The following is an 18,195-nucleotide window of genomic DNA, read 5'->3' on the forward strand; positions in this document are numbered from 1 at the left end:
ATCCAACGGCTAGCTAACATCACTTAGCCGTTGGATTTGAATTTAAGTTGTAGTTTTTAAATAATAAATTATGTTTGGCCCTTGGTTGGAGACGGTTTTTGTGACAGGAACGAGCCCTATGGCCCTTTAGCCCTCGATTGGAGATGGAGGCAAATATGGTCATGTACTGTTCATTAAAATATTAATATCTTGGAGGGCCAGAGTGCTAAGATGAGCCCTCTAGCCAGCCTTTGGTGTTGGAGATAGCCTAACTGTCCAACTTATAAAAAAAAATATTTATAATGTATTAAATCGAGCTGTTGTGATTGAATATGAGCATATTTGACGGTAAAAAAAAAAAATTGATGACCTGAATTTAAATCTAAAGGCTAGAACAATTAAAAAAATATTTAACTCAAATTTCACCCCAAAAACTCTATAGTATATATGTATTTATTTTCAAACATCCACACAAAATCTAACGGCTAAATGATCATGTTAGAGGACCTAATCGGTCAAGTGATGATGATATTGCTTTGTGCTTGGCATGAACATTCTTAGATTAAAATGTTGATAAAATTAAATTAGGATAGGTCAATTTTCTTTTGTAATCCTCATGGTTAGATCTCACTTTTAATGTGTCACACAAATCATGCAGAAGATCTCCAGTAACACAAATCAAGATAAATTACAAGAAGAAAGACAATCATGTTAATGGGATTTCAGTTATTCGATGACCGTGTCTACTGCATTGGGGCTGATGTATCCAAAGTGGTAATCGGACATAGCCACGGCGGAATCGCCATTAAAACTAGAGTTTACGGCTTGAGAAGGTTTTGAAAACCCTAGCAATAATCAGTGACTTGAAATAAGTTTATTTTTCGTGAATACCGGCCTATTCGTATCATTAGTTTGTGGTTTCTCATTCTCAATGTTGATAAATAAGCTTTGTTCACTGCAACTTCAGCTCACCGAGCTAGTCAATGTCTTGCTGATATCATCTCAATCTCACCAAAATCATATACAAAGACTAACATGGCCACAGAGCTCGGTTAGATTTGAATCAAGGGGTATGAATCTGTGATTTGAATGCACCAACAGCTGCAGTGGAAGACATTGCTTGGGAGTTGGGAGTGGCACAGAAAACTTGGTCACTTGAACTTCCGGAGTCTACAAATGTTGGTGGACAACGAAATGGTAATTGGATTACCAAAGCTGAAACAAGCACATGGAGTATGTGAAGGATGTGCGGTTGAAATCCATCACAGAAAAGCCTTCAGTAGAGAGATGATTCGGAAAGCACGCCATCCATCGGAGTTGATACACTCAAATGTGTGTGGTCCTATGCAGGTCACAACACCAAGTGGAAATAGGCACTTCTTGTCGTTATGAATGATTGTATAAGAATGTGTTGGTTGTTTTTCTTGAAGCATAAGTCAAAGGTGTTTGCTGTCTTCAAAAGATTTAAAGCAATAGTTGAGCTTCGGAGAGGGTACCAGATTTACAAGTTTAAGTAGTGACAGAGTTATAGCCGGTGACCACAACGGCACTTTCTTGAGTGGTGCTTCCCGGTGCTCACCCACCTTTGATGACAAGCACAGCCGGTGCTAACGTGCCTGAAATTTGCTTGAGCCAAGAGCTTCAACTGGACAACAAAAAACACATTGAAAGGAAAAGATGCACAAATTTGATCTGGACCTAAATGATTAAGAAGTTAACTAGTCTTTTTGCTACACGAGGAAATGGAAAATACATCCAAACAATACAAAGTTATCATCCACAGATATCAGTTGATCTGGACCTTGATGTTGCTCAAGTGCTGTACACGTATTCTTTTCCGTCTTCACTGTTGCATTGTTCGTTATCATCCCCGTTCCTTTCTACGTAGGGAATGAGGCTTAATTTTGACTCTCACAGAAAGAAAAACTCCGTATGACAAGTTAAGTCGATCCTTACGCCACAATTGGCCTTTTTGGTCCTACTAACTGCCTTTGTTTTAATCGGCTAAATGTCCTCTTGTATAAAAACAAAAGGAACCCTACAATAACAATCAAAAGCAGGTAGACTTCGAAAGGGGTTCCCCAAATGATGCCCATACTGCCCCAGCTGCAATCACAGGCACTTCGAACTTGAATTCCTCTGGTATTGACTACAGGATCGAGAACAAAATCTACATTCGTCGCACCTGCTTCTTCCAACCAGATACATGTCGTCTTTGATTTATACCCAGGTGCAGTAGCTGTGACTGCACGTAACCAGTAAATCCAACAAAATATTCAGGCATCAAAAGCCATCTAAAGATGAGAAATTGGTAGCATAATAGAATTAGAACTATGAGCATACATCCATAAAGCATTCGTTTCCAAAATTCTTCGACGGATCTATTGTCAAGGACTCAAGATACAGATTGTATCGCATGTTCCCCCTTCATAAGAAACTAAGTTCAATTACCATAAAATCCGGTAGCTGCAATTACACCAGGAATAAGAAGAGCAGAAAAAGAGAACCTTCACGTCACATCCTCTCATTTCATGTCCTCAATAAACAATCCACTACTCTCTAGATCTAGGCCAAGTTTGTTGGAAAGAGAAAGTATTTCATGTTCAATGCCATGATAGATATAACGATTTCCATATGACATACATGAAAAAGTGTACAACCATGGAAATGTGGTCTATATTCTATAAAATGATACCAGTAGTTTTAATTCTCAAATTGCATCATAATTTCTCTTTTTAATATTTAAAGCATCCAGCTCGGTATGAAAACGGATGTAATCTGTAAATACCTTCATATCTTCCAGCGGGGGAAAGCAAGCGATGGTAATCCGCAATTGCTCTGCTAGCTTGAATCTGTCGGTCAAAATAGATAAGCCATTGGTTTACATGTAGTCCCCTTCAGCTTATCAAGTAATGTACAAAAGCTAACTGACCAAAAAAGTATAACAAACTATGACGTAAACCAAAAGGCGTAGCAAAAATAAGCGACATTCCAATGCTTATCCAATTTTCTTTTATTTTGAAATGTACTGATCAAACAGATCATTTTGTTATGTATTTCTATCATTTACTCTACTAATCATACGGCTAGAAAATATCCCAACAACACTTTAGGCTACTCAACAGCTGTTTTGATCTACTACTCAATTCGATTCTAAAACTTCAGTCCAATTTCACATCTCAAATTGAAGCCATATTGTACAATCATAATATGAAAAACAAATTATCCCTCAATTTGAAGAATAAAATGAAAGTTCATCAATATACCGTGGAATTTATCCCTTTGATTGCAATAAATCCAGGCAACGGCCTCCCACCATCTGATGAAAAGATCCTTCCACGTACTCCTATCTAAAGAGTACAAGAGTGTAGTTAACGATATCACACCCATCTAAAATTAAAATTTTGAAAAATCTGAAATGGCTTCATGGGAGAATTTTCGCTCTTATTCTCAAATGTTCCACATAGAGAAAAGCACCATGGAATCAAACAACAGACCACAAGCTAAAATAATAAAAATTCTGTTCCTGTTGTAACATACCTTGACTACGGTTGCAACGAGATTAAGCATGCTCATTTTGTTGTATTCCCAAAGAGTGAGAAGCTGCATGTTTTTATGCATAAAAGACAACACATCAAATGGTTAAATGATAGTAAGTTAAAACGAACGGGAAATAATTTTCCTGGGCAAATAAAAGTCACTTGTGCCAATTAATCATTAAAAAATGAACCCAACATAGAACAGGCTGGCAACAACATCCGTGAATCTTCCTAACTAAATAGATATAAACTACCAAAATTTCGATATAACAAATCAACTAAAACATGTAAACAAGCAAGAAGGCAATAAAACCTACTGTGGACAAGCTTATGTTAATAGGAAAAAAGAAACAAACAGAATATAATGATTAACTAACATTGTGCCTCGTGTATAGGTCAGGAACAAAGAACATAACATGATATTAGAATAGTATCAAAACTTGAAGCAAGGACAAAATCAAAATAATCAGCCATGTTAGGATACTGAGTAACCCAACGTTCTTAACCAATAGAAAAAAGGGCACAACAATCAATTTGGAGATTAGCATGCTTACACTCCAGTAGAGTATTTTTCCTAGGATATTCACAAAGGAGACACTGACACAGTTGATGAAGCTTCTCTTTAAACAGACATCAAAATATATCCCCTGCCTAAAACCCTTCAATGAGGTGAAATTTAGATTGTGAATAGACACTCTCGTGTTTTGAAGGGAGTGATGTGAGGCTATTAACTCTGAAAATGTAAACCCACACTGATAAGATTGCTAGATCCCCTCCAATGATATTTTAAGTCACTTTGAAGTGTCCAGTTCATCAGATATCATGCCTAAGACAAATAAACAAAAAATAAAGGCTCCTGCTCAAGTAATCTGAGCTATGTTTGAGGAGGAGCGTTTCTGTTAATGCATGCTTAATAGATTTGCATTCTATTTTTAATGGAGCATGAACAAGGTTAAAGAATTTGTTCTTACTTATCTTCGACCTCTTGCCCCACGGAAACTTATCTTTTCAGTTCTTAACAAGAACAGCCAGTACCATGCAAAGTTCCATCCCCGCTGCCCTAAGATCCATTGGACCTATGGCTACACCAAGGGTGTAACCATATCCCCATACATGATAAACTTTGCTAAAATAGTATTTTATATCAAGGTTGCAAACACACGCCCTAACTGATGCCTAACCTCATTAGCAGTAGGCCATTTGTTATCACTAATCTCCAACGTTATTTCGAAACAGCCACCATTTATGTAGTTCCAGTCTTGCATGCCTCCATATATGGGGTACCTACAACAGGTGCAAGAAGCAATTGATGAATATCAAACAAAAAGAAAATACATAAAATTGTAATGTTTCAAGCCATCATACCAGAATGCTCCATTTGTAATCCCTCCCTCGAATTCCTTGCTCAATGACATATTGTAGTGAGAGCGACTATACACACTTGCTAAGAACCGGAATGTCTCGTCGTCCGGACATGCAAAATAATCTCTCCTGTAGTTTAATTTAGATCAAAAGACAAGGGCATGTGCAAAATAAAAAGTAAGGCGCTTTAGCATAAATTCTGGGAGAATGCTATTCTAAGTTGCACATTTGTTAGGCATCATTTGAAAATTCATAAATTATATTAGTAGTCGGCAATGTTCATAACATTATAGTAACACTTTAAGATGTTCCAAGAGAGCTAAAGGTTGACAGGTTTTCCCATTAAGAGGACAAGATTTCAAGCTTTTAAAAGACAAAAGGAAAACAAAGAACAGCAAATACACAACAGCATATTAAGAAAGCAAGACCATACTATCAAGATAACAATCAGCAAATGCAGAATTTTAATGCTAGTAAAATGATTACCTTTTATCCTGAGTGCCATCCCATGGATAATTTGCAACAAGGGCACCCTGTGAACAACAAAAGAATTGGTAATGACTAATTGCGCCACATCTGGATCAAAGAATCCATTAGCTAAGATAGAGAACCACCTGTTGGAATTAAACCCTATGAACATTATGTATTTTTTGAATTAACTGATTTGGATGAGCGAAAAAAATGAATGTGGATGAAGGATAAGGAGCTATATTAGATCTGTTAACAAATTTTGGATGGATCAATATACAAATTCCTTTCTTCCTAGAAGTCTTCCAATAACCAACTTTAAAACAAACATTTCATAGGTAGCATGCTCCAAAGTACAAGCTGACAAGCACTAATGCAGCGGCTTTGTGTTTGGTAAATACTATATGTCATATTGATTAAGCTAATGTCTTCCTTGTCTCGGAAGAGAGAAGTAGTTCAGGCATTCTCTGTATCCTTAAATATTCTCCATAAGTTTGACACCAAATGTATTTACCAGCATGCAGATCTCAATTATGGCAAAGAGTTATAACTGATTATTTTTGCAAGCTACTGACAGTAAGCAGGAAATTTTGGTTGGCTGCTCAAACAACTTCATGATAAGGGCACAGCTGTACTTATGGAATAAACTAAAAGAACGGATCATAGCAGGAAAAACACAATGTATTACCCCATGCAAGCTGGCAGATGCAGTAAATTGTATCTCTCTCAACCACTTCATTATTGCTATTGTTTCAGGTTGTCTCCAATCCTCATCATCATTGACCGGAAAGAACTGTCATTCATGTCAATGTCTCTTATTGTTGAAAATTGACCAATGACTTTACTGATCATTGTTAAGGCCATAATATAAACAAATACTAAACAAAAGATGCTTCAGACATCCCACTATATAGAGGTTGTAATTTGGAATCTACAGTGAATATCAATCTCGAGGTTTAAATCCTATTCAACTAACAGGAAGTGGAATCTCATAATAATAATGATAGTACAGCCCATTTGCAAGCATTTATTCAACAAAGATATCCATGAAATTCATATGGCATAAAATTATACCCAAATTAATTATTTCTATTGGCATTTAAGATTTTAACCTTAGGTCTCGCTAACAATATTTTACTTCCATTGCATCTTATTTCTTTCCTTGGCCACAAGTCATTGACTCTTCCTATTGATGATGGAAACTAAATCTTGTCACTCAGAAAGTACCTGGTCTGGAAAATCTCGATTTAGGTCAACATTATTTGCATTACCCCGCCTCCTTAATGAAAACCCATCGGGATTCATAGACGGCAGCAAATGAAGATGCACATTGTCCACAATCGATGTTGCCTGCAGTGACCAGTGGATGTTTGAGAGTACGTTAAATGTTGTACAACTGCAACCATGCAGAACTAATATTTGTGACACGAATAACAAATAACTACTTTAAAATAGGTTTATATGATATTATGATGCAAAAATTGAGTTAACACTGATCACTTTAGTTTTATACTCAAATGAAACTTGGAGAATCAAAAGGGTTCAATAACAAGGACTAGGAAAATATAGAAAGAAAACAAACGACATATATATGCTCCGCAGCATAAAAGATGCAACGTTAATCCAGAAGGTCAGAGGAAGAGATGGATGCACATGTCTCGCAAAAAGGATTTCTTTCTTCCACCTGATTAAGATTTACGCTAATTTGGCATGATATCAATTATTTTTTCATAAGATACTTAGTTAAATGATGGTTCTTCTAAGGGGTTCAACAGATAAAAGTTTAAAACCCCAATGTTGTAAGCTCTAAAGCACAAAAGTGAAGGCAACGTTCATCTTTCCATTTTCTACAGTCCACTAAAAAACACACATCACAATTGAAGTGTAAAAAATTCAGAAATGACCTGCGAATAGAGGAATATAGAAACTTGCAGAAGTTGTCAGAAAATATTTTTTCTTTTTTTCTGTTAGCAAGTCTGAAAATACTTTATTCACGAAGCAGATATGTCAAAACAGGAACATATAGATGAAAATAAGAGCAATGTGGGATAACACTCAACACAGGAAAAGACAAAACGAAAGAATGAAGTAATTTGCCGTAAATTACAAAGACATGTAGGGTATATAACATGAAAGAGTTACAGAACAATAATTAGACAAACACTTGCAATAAAAGGAAGGAAAAATACCAAAGGATCTTTCAAATAGTTGTCACATATCCAATTTGCAAGTAGAATTAGAAGCTCCCGGCCTACAGGTTCATCTCCGTGCACATTTCCAATGTACTGCAGCACCCAGCATATTTATCAAAAAATGTTAAAAAAGCACTTGAAATTGCATAAATGAGTAACAAGCGATTTACATTAAAGAACAAACGAAAGCTTTCAAGTAGCACACCAAATACAAAAATACTACACAGTCACTGTACGAAAACACTCAAAAAACTGAAAACCGGGTAGTGAGTAAAACTTTTTCTACAAAAATTGAATTCAAGATTTCAGTTTTCAACAGTAAACACGAAATGTGGCAGGTGGAAAATGAAAGGGTAACAACAAAAAAATATTAATAATGTATTATTAGTTGCAGTTGAATTCAGAAACATTGAACTTTAAGGAAGAGAAGAGGGAAAACAAATTATCCAATTGCATGTGATCTTTTGGCATGTACTTATAAATTATAATCTGTCCTATTACCGCTTCTCAGATTCATTATAAGTTTCTTGTGGTCGTAAGTGGCTCATAACAGCTTCCTTCATTTGTTTCCATGGAAGATCAGAGAAAAAGTAACAAAAAGTGTGACTAAAACTGCCCTCAAAACACATTCAATTGATAGTCTCTCCTTCCTCGGGGACAAGTAACATAATTCAACTAGTGGAATGAATTTATAAAGAGCTCAGATGGATACCAGAATCAACTCAATTCGGTGGTAAACAGGTACCTAAACCTTCTGGATTCAAAGGTGCAATACCAGAGAGTCAGAGACATAAATATATCGCACTATTTTAACTTCCACCGCTAAGCAATCAATTTAAACTTCCTATTACTGAAGTTTCTGACCCTTATTCAGCATTATTGTTGCAAAAAGATTTCAGGTACTGGTGTCTGCATCCTTATTACACAGCTTTATGGTTAAATTCAGTTCCAAACAGCTGCAAGGACTAATTTTTGCTAATCTTGACAGCATCACAACAAGTTCCTGTTCTTTTGAATGGTAACTTTTTCTGGGTTATGGATAAACACACTATCAACGAGCATTGTTCCAAAAAAAATTGATTGTATGTAGGAAAGAATAAAACTTCAGGATTCAAAAGTTTTTACCAAATAGCACAGCTTGGATAATTTGGATAAATTAATATTCAAAAATAAAAAATTGTTTTGTTTGAGCTTTTGAATGTAACAGAACATTCACCTTAAATGCAGGTTCAGGCTCTTCCTTCCCAGGCTTATCAGAAATTTCTATTGCCCACTACAAGCAATAATAAATCAAACATTACAAACTTCATAAGATGTGAGTCAAGATGTTATTCTAATAAATAAAACCAAAGCGATCGAAAGCAAAGAGGAAACTTCAGTGAAACGATTACCAGAGGAACCCCATTCACACTCTTCCCAATACTGATAATCCATTCGAAAAATCCCTCAACAGGAGAATAGAAAGATAAATCAGCATAATCATCGTGAGCTGCCTAAACAAAAATTCTACAATAAAATCTAGCATTTATCCAACTAAAACTACGACTAACAAATATCATTGTTTTATTCATATACCAAGAAGTGGTAAAATTTTAATCTGGTACATGTTAAAAAATGCACAAGTCCAAGTAATCACCTGTAAACCCTAGAAATGTTACTGCATCTTTGGCCGAACACCTTAATGGCCCGTTCCAGGTCAGAGTTAGTCATGTACCCTTGAGCTACGTCAACACTGTCGCAAATTTTTTTACATTTTCAATAAACACATACGTATATCAAATTAGATTACATAATTCATGTCAAGCTACTAAACTTCAACTTTAGAGATAAATACCGCTTCTGAGACTCCTTATCTTCAAACAATTGCCTTCCAGAACCACCGCGAGGATCAAATTCGATAACTATCAACATTTAACTTACAATTAGCTAAATTCTTAATGCTAAGCTAGTTTCCTTTTTAAGTAACGCCAATCCACCAAAACAGAAAGAAAAAAAATGTATAAAAGCAATAGGCATGATAATCTGTCTTACATAATTAACTACCGTTTGGTTCCTGGGAAATCAAAGGAAAATTTTCCAATTTACTTCTTGTTCTTGTAATCTCAGTTTTTCAACTTCCAAAAACAACCAAAAAATTAAATGTACACAGATGCATATACACATAGACATAAAAATGCATACAGATATATATATATATATATAACACAGATGAGGAGATGGGAGGGACCTGGGGGGTAGGAACTGTGAAGGCCGCCTCTAGCAGTGGCAGTACGAAGAAAAGAGGAGAAGCTGAGAGAGAGGAAGAGGATGGAAAGAGCAAGCTTCATTATGTGATCTTTGGGGTTGACGATGGTGGCGATGGAGCTCCAGCATCGGATTCAGGAAGCGGTTGTTGGAACTCGGAAGGAGTTGAAGAAGAAGAAAATCGTAAAGACGAAGATCGGAGATGCTGGATCTCGCGGGAAAATGGGCTACAAATTCCAATGGAAGCAAAGTAACGGGGACTTCGAGGTATGGGTTGCAAATGGATCTCGGCCCATTTGTCAAACAACTTGTCTTTGGGCCTAAATTAGCCATACAAACCTAGCCAGATCAAACCAAATTTAATAGTTTAATCTTGTTGATATAGTTTGAGTTAAAGTGTAGAGAATGTCACCAAACTATATTACAAAATGACAAAGTTGATATTGGAAATGGTTATCTATTACCTAGGGAATTTACTAGTTGTCGAATGTAATATCTAAATTTTCTCATATGTTTACTAAGACATAAGAAATCCGAAAAAGTGTTAGTTTTTTCTTAAAATTCGTTATCAAATACCTAAAAAACAGGAACCATATCAATTAGGGGGGCTAGTTGATCCGATTTTCTTTCTTTATTTTCCATATTACTATGTTCTCTCAATCCTTCATTTTTCTCATTCTTAATTGAAGTAAACATGAATTAAGAGTTATATGGATCCAATGCTGCATATCATGTTTGTGAATGAACCGTGGTAGGCATCACCAGGGACAGATGTACATTGGAACCAAGGTGGTCCTAGGATCACCCAATCCAAAACATATACATGTGAAGTACTTCCGAAAACTCTCTGAATGCTTGGAATGGATTTTTTTTTTTTTTTGTGCCTACCAAGGGTTTGATATAATGCATGTTAAGCATATCTCGACAGGTTACGTCACAGCACTTGAAAAAAATTTTCGATATCACTCATCGAATTGCTTTGACATATGACGATATCTGTTAACATATGTGCAACATGGATTGGCTGACGACAACAAGCCTATCAAATGTTTGAAGAAAAGGCTCAGTGAATAAATTGAACTTTGTTCTGCGCGTTTCATACTCTATTTTTATCTGAAAAACTTAAACATTAACACTAAACTCCCCTAAAGTTTGAATCTTGAATTCACCATTAAAAGTTACAATCTAATCTTTAACGGAATCGACATGTGGATACTTTGCGATTTGAAAATCTTTAGGTTCAATTTCAACAATTCTAAAAGTTTTGACAAATGTTAAAGTGAATCTAAAGAGTCGATGTGATAAAATATTCGAACACTGAAATATTGTAGCCTCCCCCATGACCTTACCCCAAGCAATGTGTGTATCCATCAGATTTAGTTATTCAAACAATTGGCGTTGGTGGTAAGGAATGAAGTTTATTCGTCAGCAACTGCATCATGCACCTACTTATCTTCAACCGTCCAAACTTTTTAAAATCGCCTCTGATTGGCTGAGCTTGACGTCATCAATATCATGGTCTCAACGCGGACCCCCAAGATGGCCGACCAAGAAATGTCAAAACTTTGGACACGTGTACGACTGTTGTATCAACACCTAATGCATTGCATATCAATAACCATGATCTGGATCGATCTTAATGGTTATTATTCTTTTATTGCATTGTTACAAATAATATTAAATTGTTAGTGCTATGGTGACATATTATATGTCGTAATTAATATATTCCTTACATTAATGGAGCCTCTTTCGTCTTTGTCCTATCGTTCGAAAGTGTTCCCAAGGGCTGGATCAATTCTTTAGGATACACTTGATTATCTTGAATTTAATTAATTTTATGGACTATATTAGATTAGTTTGACTTGAATTAAGCTGAATAAGAATTAAATGAAATAATTATCAAAATAGTTTTCCAATAAAATCAATAGTAATTACTTTGTTAAAAGATATTTATCTGTTATGAAAAATTATGTAAACAGTTCGTACATTGAACTATCATACTACCAATTACGACTTCCTTTTTTTGCTTTTTAGTTGAGAGAATCTCTATTAATTAATGAAACCCTATTTGTCAATTAAAAGATGGTAAAAATACTATTTAGTTTTCTATCACACTAAAAAAATGATGAAAAATAGTGTAATTTCACAGTTCCAAATTTTATTGTTTTTTATCGAAGCCTCATCTAAAGATGATGTTCAAATACCTCCAATATAAAAATAAATAAATAAACCTCCCACTCCCCCACATTCTCTCTCTCCCTCTCTCATTCTCATTTTCTAAAAAAATGTGTTCATACAAACAAAATGTGTAGACAAATGCTAGTATTTATTAAGCCCCCGTCTCTTGAACACGAAAGCCAAAAAAGCCCGTTTCTTGAAGTGATATGGACAAAGAAAATTGGGTAGAGACAACTAGACCTCGTCATTTAACTATTGGAGGGGCATTGGAAATGAATGGTTTCTTCAATGGAAACGTTTTCAATAACTATCTTCTTTTTTTTTGTATGCATGTATATTCATGAAGAAATGCATAACAAATTTCATATTTTGTCCAATTCGAGGGTTATTCATGAAGAAAATATATCCATACTAATCCTCACACAAAGAATAGGATTAAAGACTATTCTTCTTCATGAATAACTTTTAACTTCTACATAAGGAAGTTATCATCCGTTTATTCCTTCAAATTGCTTTCGATATAGTAAATAGTTATACCCAAGTCAATACTCTTTAACAAACAAACGAGATCATAGCATGTGTAGATATAATTATAATATCTTAGTGGATAGGGTGTTGAGTTTTCACTCATGCGTCTCAGTTCAAAACTCTAAATTTCCTAAATTATTGTAATGTTTTGAATTCCTCCCTCTCTTTTTAATAATAATAAGAAAATTTGAAAATCCAATTACAATATAATCATATTATTATTCATAAGAGAAATTTCCATGAAATGGGCATGCACCTAGGTATGGAGTAAATGATATGCAGATGGAATTGGTGGCCTTGCCCTCACTACAAAATAGAAATTTGGGTCATATATACTGCATTAACGTAACCAAAGTTAAGATACTATTTTTCTGGTATATGTTATGGACACATAAAAAATTTAGGTTTAGTCTAACAAGATACCTCCATTGTCGGTTACTCGTTTGGACATATTTATCACTAAAAAAACACAAAGGTAGTCTTTCAAAAATGAAATTCCACATAAATTCTCTGTTATTTCACATTTTAACGTTAATTATTATATTAATATTATAAAATATTGTGTTAGTAATATGTAGGAAAAGAGATCATCTCCGGATCCCTTTCTTTAAATTCACCCAATCAATCAATTCAGACTCTTAAAATTTGATCAAACGACTACAAACAGAAAACCCTTTAAAAGTTATAATAACTTTTAACTGTTAAATCAAATTTCAAGTATCCAAATTTGATGATTGGGTTGATTTAGTGGAAGGGATTCACAACATTTCTCTTGTCCAAACGAGAATTTCGGTCAACGTAGACGTCCACACATCTCCTTTTAACACTGCCAATAGAAGCCCACCACGTATGATGGTACGATGGGATAGCATGCATCATCTGCATTCACCATTATCATATGATTCATTCTTCAATCAGCAGCCCAAAGGGGTAAGGACAAATGGGCCCGGAGGTTGCAACCAATAGCGAGAGGCCGTGTATAAATTACATGTCAGATGGGACCCACAGGGATCACGAGCCAAGTTGGGAGAAGATGGATGGGCATATCTCACCAGTCGAAGAAGGAAGATATATTGCTGGCACACCATTACGCCACGTCGCTTAAACACGATATTCGAGATCCTTATGTACCATTAACTTATGTATAATATCTAGAGCTGGTCGCTTATTGGCTGGCGGCACAAGAAAATATCTTAGAGCACGTGTAACGGCAAGACCATGATCTAAAGACAAAATGCCTTCCAAACTAACATAATTCTGAAATTTCTTTTTTCTTTTTTTGTTCAAGTGATAAGAGAGGCTAAAGGTTAAAAAGTGTTAAATGACTTGATCTCATTGACCACCGACATTGTTCTAAGTTGGTCTAATAAAAGTTCTTAAGCAAGGCCTGAGGCTAATTTGGGCTCACAAAGAGCCTTAAGCTCTAACTAGCCTAGGCTAATTGGGTACGTTAGAAAGCTTTTGTTTGCAATTTGAGCTAAAAAACATTCGTCAGATATGCTCTTAGTGCAATGCTCAGTCACACCCACGATCACAAGATATATTTGTGTGCCTAATAGACCGTCATGCCCTGCTGCCCGCTCGCTCCCACCCACGCATCCCTCCGCATGTCACTTCCTTAAGGACTTGTGGATTCTCCGACGTTTTCCTGTGCAAGTTACAAGGTTTTGGGAGTTTCGGAAGCACCTACGCAACTCCCCGTGGCCACTAGACTAGGGTTGAAGTGGAGCCGATGTGAAAACACACGATTTTGAGATGATAAGTTTGGGTCCGGGATATCAAGTCTATTTTGATCCATTTTCATCCACCTTTTGGACTTTTAAGAGGTATAATCTTGTTCTCCTCTTCCCCAACTTCAGTTATATATAAAGTTTGTCAAAAATGGTTGTGAAATGAAGAAGATATGAAGGTTTGAAATTTTTTCCAGAAATTGGTGAATTTTTCCAGATTCTGACGAACTAGACGGCGGCAAATGGCAGAGGTCAACCGGAAAGAAGGAGAATATTTCGTTAAAGTTAACTGAATATTTTGACGCCGTTAGACTTAATGGAATATTCCGTCAAATCTAATGGAATATTCCTTAGGGATCTGTCAGTTCTACCAGCGTGTGCAGGCGCGTGGCCTGCGCATGGACGTGCGTGTGGTCGCAACCTGGCGGCGCGTGAGGGCGGGTTCGGCCAGTGGCCAGCGTGTGCTTGATGTGTATAGGTCCATGACGTCGTGTAGAATATTTTCGTATATTTAAACCCTCAGTTTGAGCAAATTATGGGGGATTTTCCTAGCCTTTTAGTATATGTCCTATTTAATTAATTAGTTTAGTTATTTCGCATATAGGTGAGAATTACCCCGAGGACAAACAAGGCTAGGAGACTAGGATCCATTGACATATCAGTGAGTAGGCATTTGTTTTCGTGTGTGTGTGTGTGTGTGTGTGTGTGTAGAAACTTTATAGTTTCCACATATGCTTTTGGATTGATTTTACGCCTAACATGGCTTGTTTTATTTAATCTTAAAAATGCCATTATTTAGTGAGATTTATATATATTCATGGCATGCTCATATACATTATACTTGCTCATCATCATACATGCTTGCACCAGTGCAGTACTCGCCCCGGCCAGGGCCAGACTTCACTTTTATGTTCACATCGCACCGCACGCTTACCTTGGATCCATTGTAGGTGCCAGTCATGTCATACAGGTTGCCCTAGGCAACTCCGACTCATATGTGATGCACCTAGCGCCAGTCTTCATATGATTGTAGTACTAGAGCGTATATTATGATTACACTCAGTCCTATTCATGTCATATTTGCTCTGTATAAACTCGTGTGTTAACATAGATTGATGAGCAGCTGATTTTATTATGCTACTGTTGAGATATTGTGATTTGGTGTATTTCTGGATTTATTGTTGATTTACATTTGATCTCATACTTATATGTAGTATGATTTTCTAGAAACTATACATGTTTTACGGTTAGGGGTTAATATATTTAGAAAATAAATGTGTTTTATAAACCTTTGTTTTTGCCCACTCACCCTTCTGTTTTTCACCCCTCCAGGACCTAGATAGCTGAATTCTCTGTGGCATTACGAGGATTCTGTGACGGTTCTGACATATCCATAAATAATGTAAAAGCTTTTTCTTGCTGTGTATTAAGTATTTTGATTAGATTCGACTGCACTACTTATGTCATATATTCTCCAAACATTTGTGTTTATGGGTTCTTCCTGCTATTGCGCACTCTCTACTTTAGATTAAATAAATATTAGCTTTGGTTTAAATTTATCCTTATTTTTATGCTTCACTTTCCTTTTTGGTTACGTGTAACAGCCCATCCCTAAAAATGATGATTTATAACTTTAATACGTGATTTTACAAAAATACCCTTTGAGGCGAGGGTGTTTGACTTCCATTGACCGTTCGAAGTCACAATTAATGTTTCCAATTAGATTTTGAAGCTATGGACATATAGGCAAAATAAGTTTGCGAGTCCGGATTATAACGGTATAACTACGGACAATAGAAATTGTTTCACTAAACTTTAGATTTAAAGGAAAATTAAATCCCACCATGTGGGAATTGTAGCCAAGTAGAAAATTAGGGAGGAAGGAGTGGACCAATCAGACAAAAATGGGAAATGACCAATTAGGAGAAAGGGGTGGACATCCAATCAGGAGAGGGGATTTCCCTCTTCCCGTCAGCCACACCCACGCCCACAACCAAACCGGTTTCGACTTGGTTCTAATTCCGGGTGATTTCCACCAATAATCTGACAAAATTCACCCATTCTCCACCTGGAAATCATCCCTTGACCTCCATTCTTCCATTTTCACCCAAGATTAGGAGGAATTTGGTGGTAAATTGTTCTAAAAACCGACGGTGGGTGCCGTGAGACATTACTCGGGATTCACTAATTGTGAATCAATCTCCTTCATTTACCACTACCAAAACACTTCCCTGGAACCCAGGAACAAAGCCCAGATAGTGGTGGAGGTGTCGGAGCAAGTTTGGAGGTCGAATCGAACACACCTAAGTATAGGGTTTCCAACGGGTTTTAACAAAATTGAAGCTCTTCCTGGCCTAATTGGCCTTGGCCACAAGTATGAAAGTTACTCTACTCATTGACATCTTCATTCCTGTAAATTTTGGTAATTTTTAGAAATAGTTGAATTTTTCGGCGAGTCGGGCGGCCACGCATGGTCAGTGGGCCGCCAATGCCATTTTTGGGCTATATTAAATATCTTGAATTCAATTTTGATATTTGAATGACGTAGGTTGATCATTGGAACCTAAATTCTCTATAATATGTTAATAGGTATTTATGTGAATCGACAATCCGACCGTTGGATTACATTGTAGTACGTAATATTTGAAGAATGTAGGAACTTACGGATTAGGAATCCGACGTACGGATCTTCGCAAATTGGATTTATAAGTTCATAAAATAAAATGTTGACAGTCACTTGGTTGTGGCAATTGGCGGAGATCCGACCGTTGGATCATAATGAAACATTAAGACGTGGTTCTAGGAACATAATGTGAATCTTTGGAAGTAACGGATCGGGAATCCGTGATGCTGATCTTCTGAAGTGAATTACGTAGAGATGTGTTTTATGTAAATTATGTATTCTATCGGTAAGAACTCTGAGACGTGATTTGATAATTGTTCTAGGCGACATTGGTTCGTGATGTCTCGATATGCGTGCTAGGGAGTCGTAGTGCGGACCTCAGGTGAGTGGGTCTTTTCCTGTCTATCGTGTGTGTGTGTATATATATATATATATGATTGATAATTCCACAAACGTTTATAAAACGATTATTGCTTATGATTACTGTGAATGCTTTGAAATAATTATTGTGAACTACGAATGGCTTGATCCCTGTTTAGGGTACGTAGGTAGTCTAACAAGACGTTAGATGCATCCATACAATAAGTGAGATTAAATAATTGAGACAAAAGCTTTGTTTGGGAAAATGAGCAATGCGAAGGAATCTGCTGAAAAACATGAGATTTAACCCTATGTCTTGGTTGTTAAATGTTGGTTATAAATCAATGAATGAAGAATTGAGAAGTTGAAGTAAGGAAACGTAAGTAGTGATAGTTAATTAAACTAGTGTCTAGTTGAGCTTATCACCGATAATTATTCCCAAAACTAAGTAGTTTGGAAGTGGGGCGTTACAGATTATGCATTTCATGCTATGTTATATTATTTATATTTGGAAACACTATGAAATGTTTGGGTTTAGATTGTATCATGGCATATTCATATGTATATTACCTGAATCTAATTATTGTGAATGCTTTGAAGTGCCAAATGACGCTGCGGACGCTCAGGTGAGATTCAGGTAAGTACACTTTGATGATAATGATGGTAGTGAGTACGATTGTGTTGAGATATATTAGAGCTTATAAACCTGCACCTCGATGTTAGTGCTCCTGCCCGTGGCCAGGGCTTAGCCTTCACGTGATCGTTCACTTCCCGTACCACACGCTCACCTTGAATCCAAGGTAGGTGCCAGCCTGTCGTACAGACCATATTAGGTGGTTCCGATTCGTAGATGATTTGCGATACTTCGCACAACCTTCACGTGATCGTAGCATTTGAGCGTATTTATTTACACCAACCTGTTGTACATACCACTATAGGTGGTTCTGACTCGTGTGCAGGGATATGTGATGAGCTATGAGTTCAGCTGTACA

At 36.4% G+C, this 18,195-nt stretch overlaps 1 protein-coding gene and 1 long non-coding RNA gene across 4 annotated transcripts; one reads left to right on the forward strand and one right to left on the reverse strand.

Moving 5' to 3' along the window:
- Positions 1–1,657: 1,657 nt before the first annotated feature.
- SOL1 (carboxypeptidase D) lies at positions 1,658–10,022 on the reverse strand. Of its 3 annotated transcripts, none has more exons than XM_068465950.2 (15): positions 9,768–10,022; positions 9,375–9,441; positions 9,177–9,272; positions 8,932–8,962; positions 8,757–8,813; positions 7,538–7,633; positions 6,576–6,698; positions 6,037–6,141; positions 5,367–5,413; positions 4,884–5,009; positions 4,700–4,802; positions 3,520–3,582; positions 3,246–3,329; positions 2,768–2,831; positions 1,658–2,224 (listed from the first exon to the last, which is right to left on the reverse strand). In XM_068465950.2, exons 1-15 carry the CDS (start codon positions 9,865–9,867, stop codon positions 1,932–1,934), a joined length of 1,455 nt encoding a protein of 484 aa, XP_068322051.1. In that variant the 5' UTR covers positions 9,868–10,022; the 3' UTR covers positions 1,658–1,931. The 3 variants fall into 3 exon arrangements, with proteins under 3 accessions (XP_068322051.1, XP_068322052.1, XP_088551101.1); XM_088694975.1 differs by lacking the exon at positions 1,658–2,224 and adding an exon at positions 2,322–2,404 and having other exon boundaries at positions 9,768–10,003; XM_068465951.2 differs by lacking the exon at positions 9,375–9,441 and having other exon boundaries at positions 9,768–9,907.
- A 4,095-nt stretch (positions 10,023–14,117) lies between these two features.
- LOC148697159 (uncharacterized) lies at positions 14,118–15,727 on the forward strand. Its single transcript, XR_015962100.1, has 2 exons — positions 14,118–14,316; positions 14,418–15,727. It is a non-coding gene; the product is annotated as an uncharacterized LOC148697159 (long non-coding RNA).
- Positions 15,728–18,195: the final 2,468 nt, after the last annotated feature.

This window comes from Pyrus communis, chromosome 5, assembly GCF_041283825.1.
Source record: "Pyrus communis isolate YQ-2024b chromosome 5, ASM4128382v1, whole genome shotgun sequence".
Lineage (NCBI taxonomy): Eukaryota > Viridiplantae > Streptophyta > Magnoliopsida > Rosales > Rosaceae > Pyrus > Pyrus communis.

Excerpts from the sequence above, each read along its gene's own strand:
- SOL1 (XM_068465950.2), bottom strand. The coding sequence starts at position 9,867 with ATGAAGCTTGCTCTTTCCATCCTCTTCCTCTCTCTCAGCTTCTCCTCT. Across the intron at positions 3,330-3,519 it reads TCGTTGCAACCGTAGTCAAG|ATAGGAGTACGTGGAAGGAT; the intron begins GTATGTTACAAC and ends TGTACTCTTTAG. Across the intron at positions 2,832-3,245 it reads TCAAAGGGATAAATTCCACG|ATTCAAGCTAGCAGAGCAAT; the intron begins GTATATTGATGA and ends TTTGACCGACAG.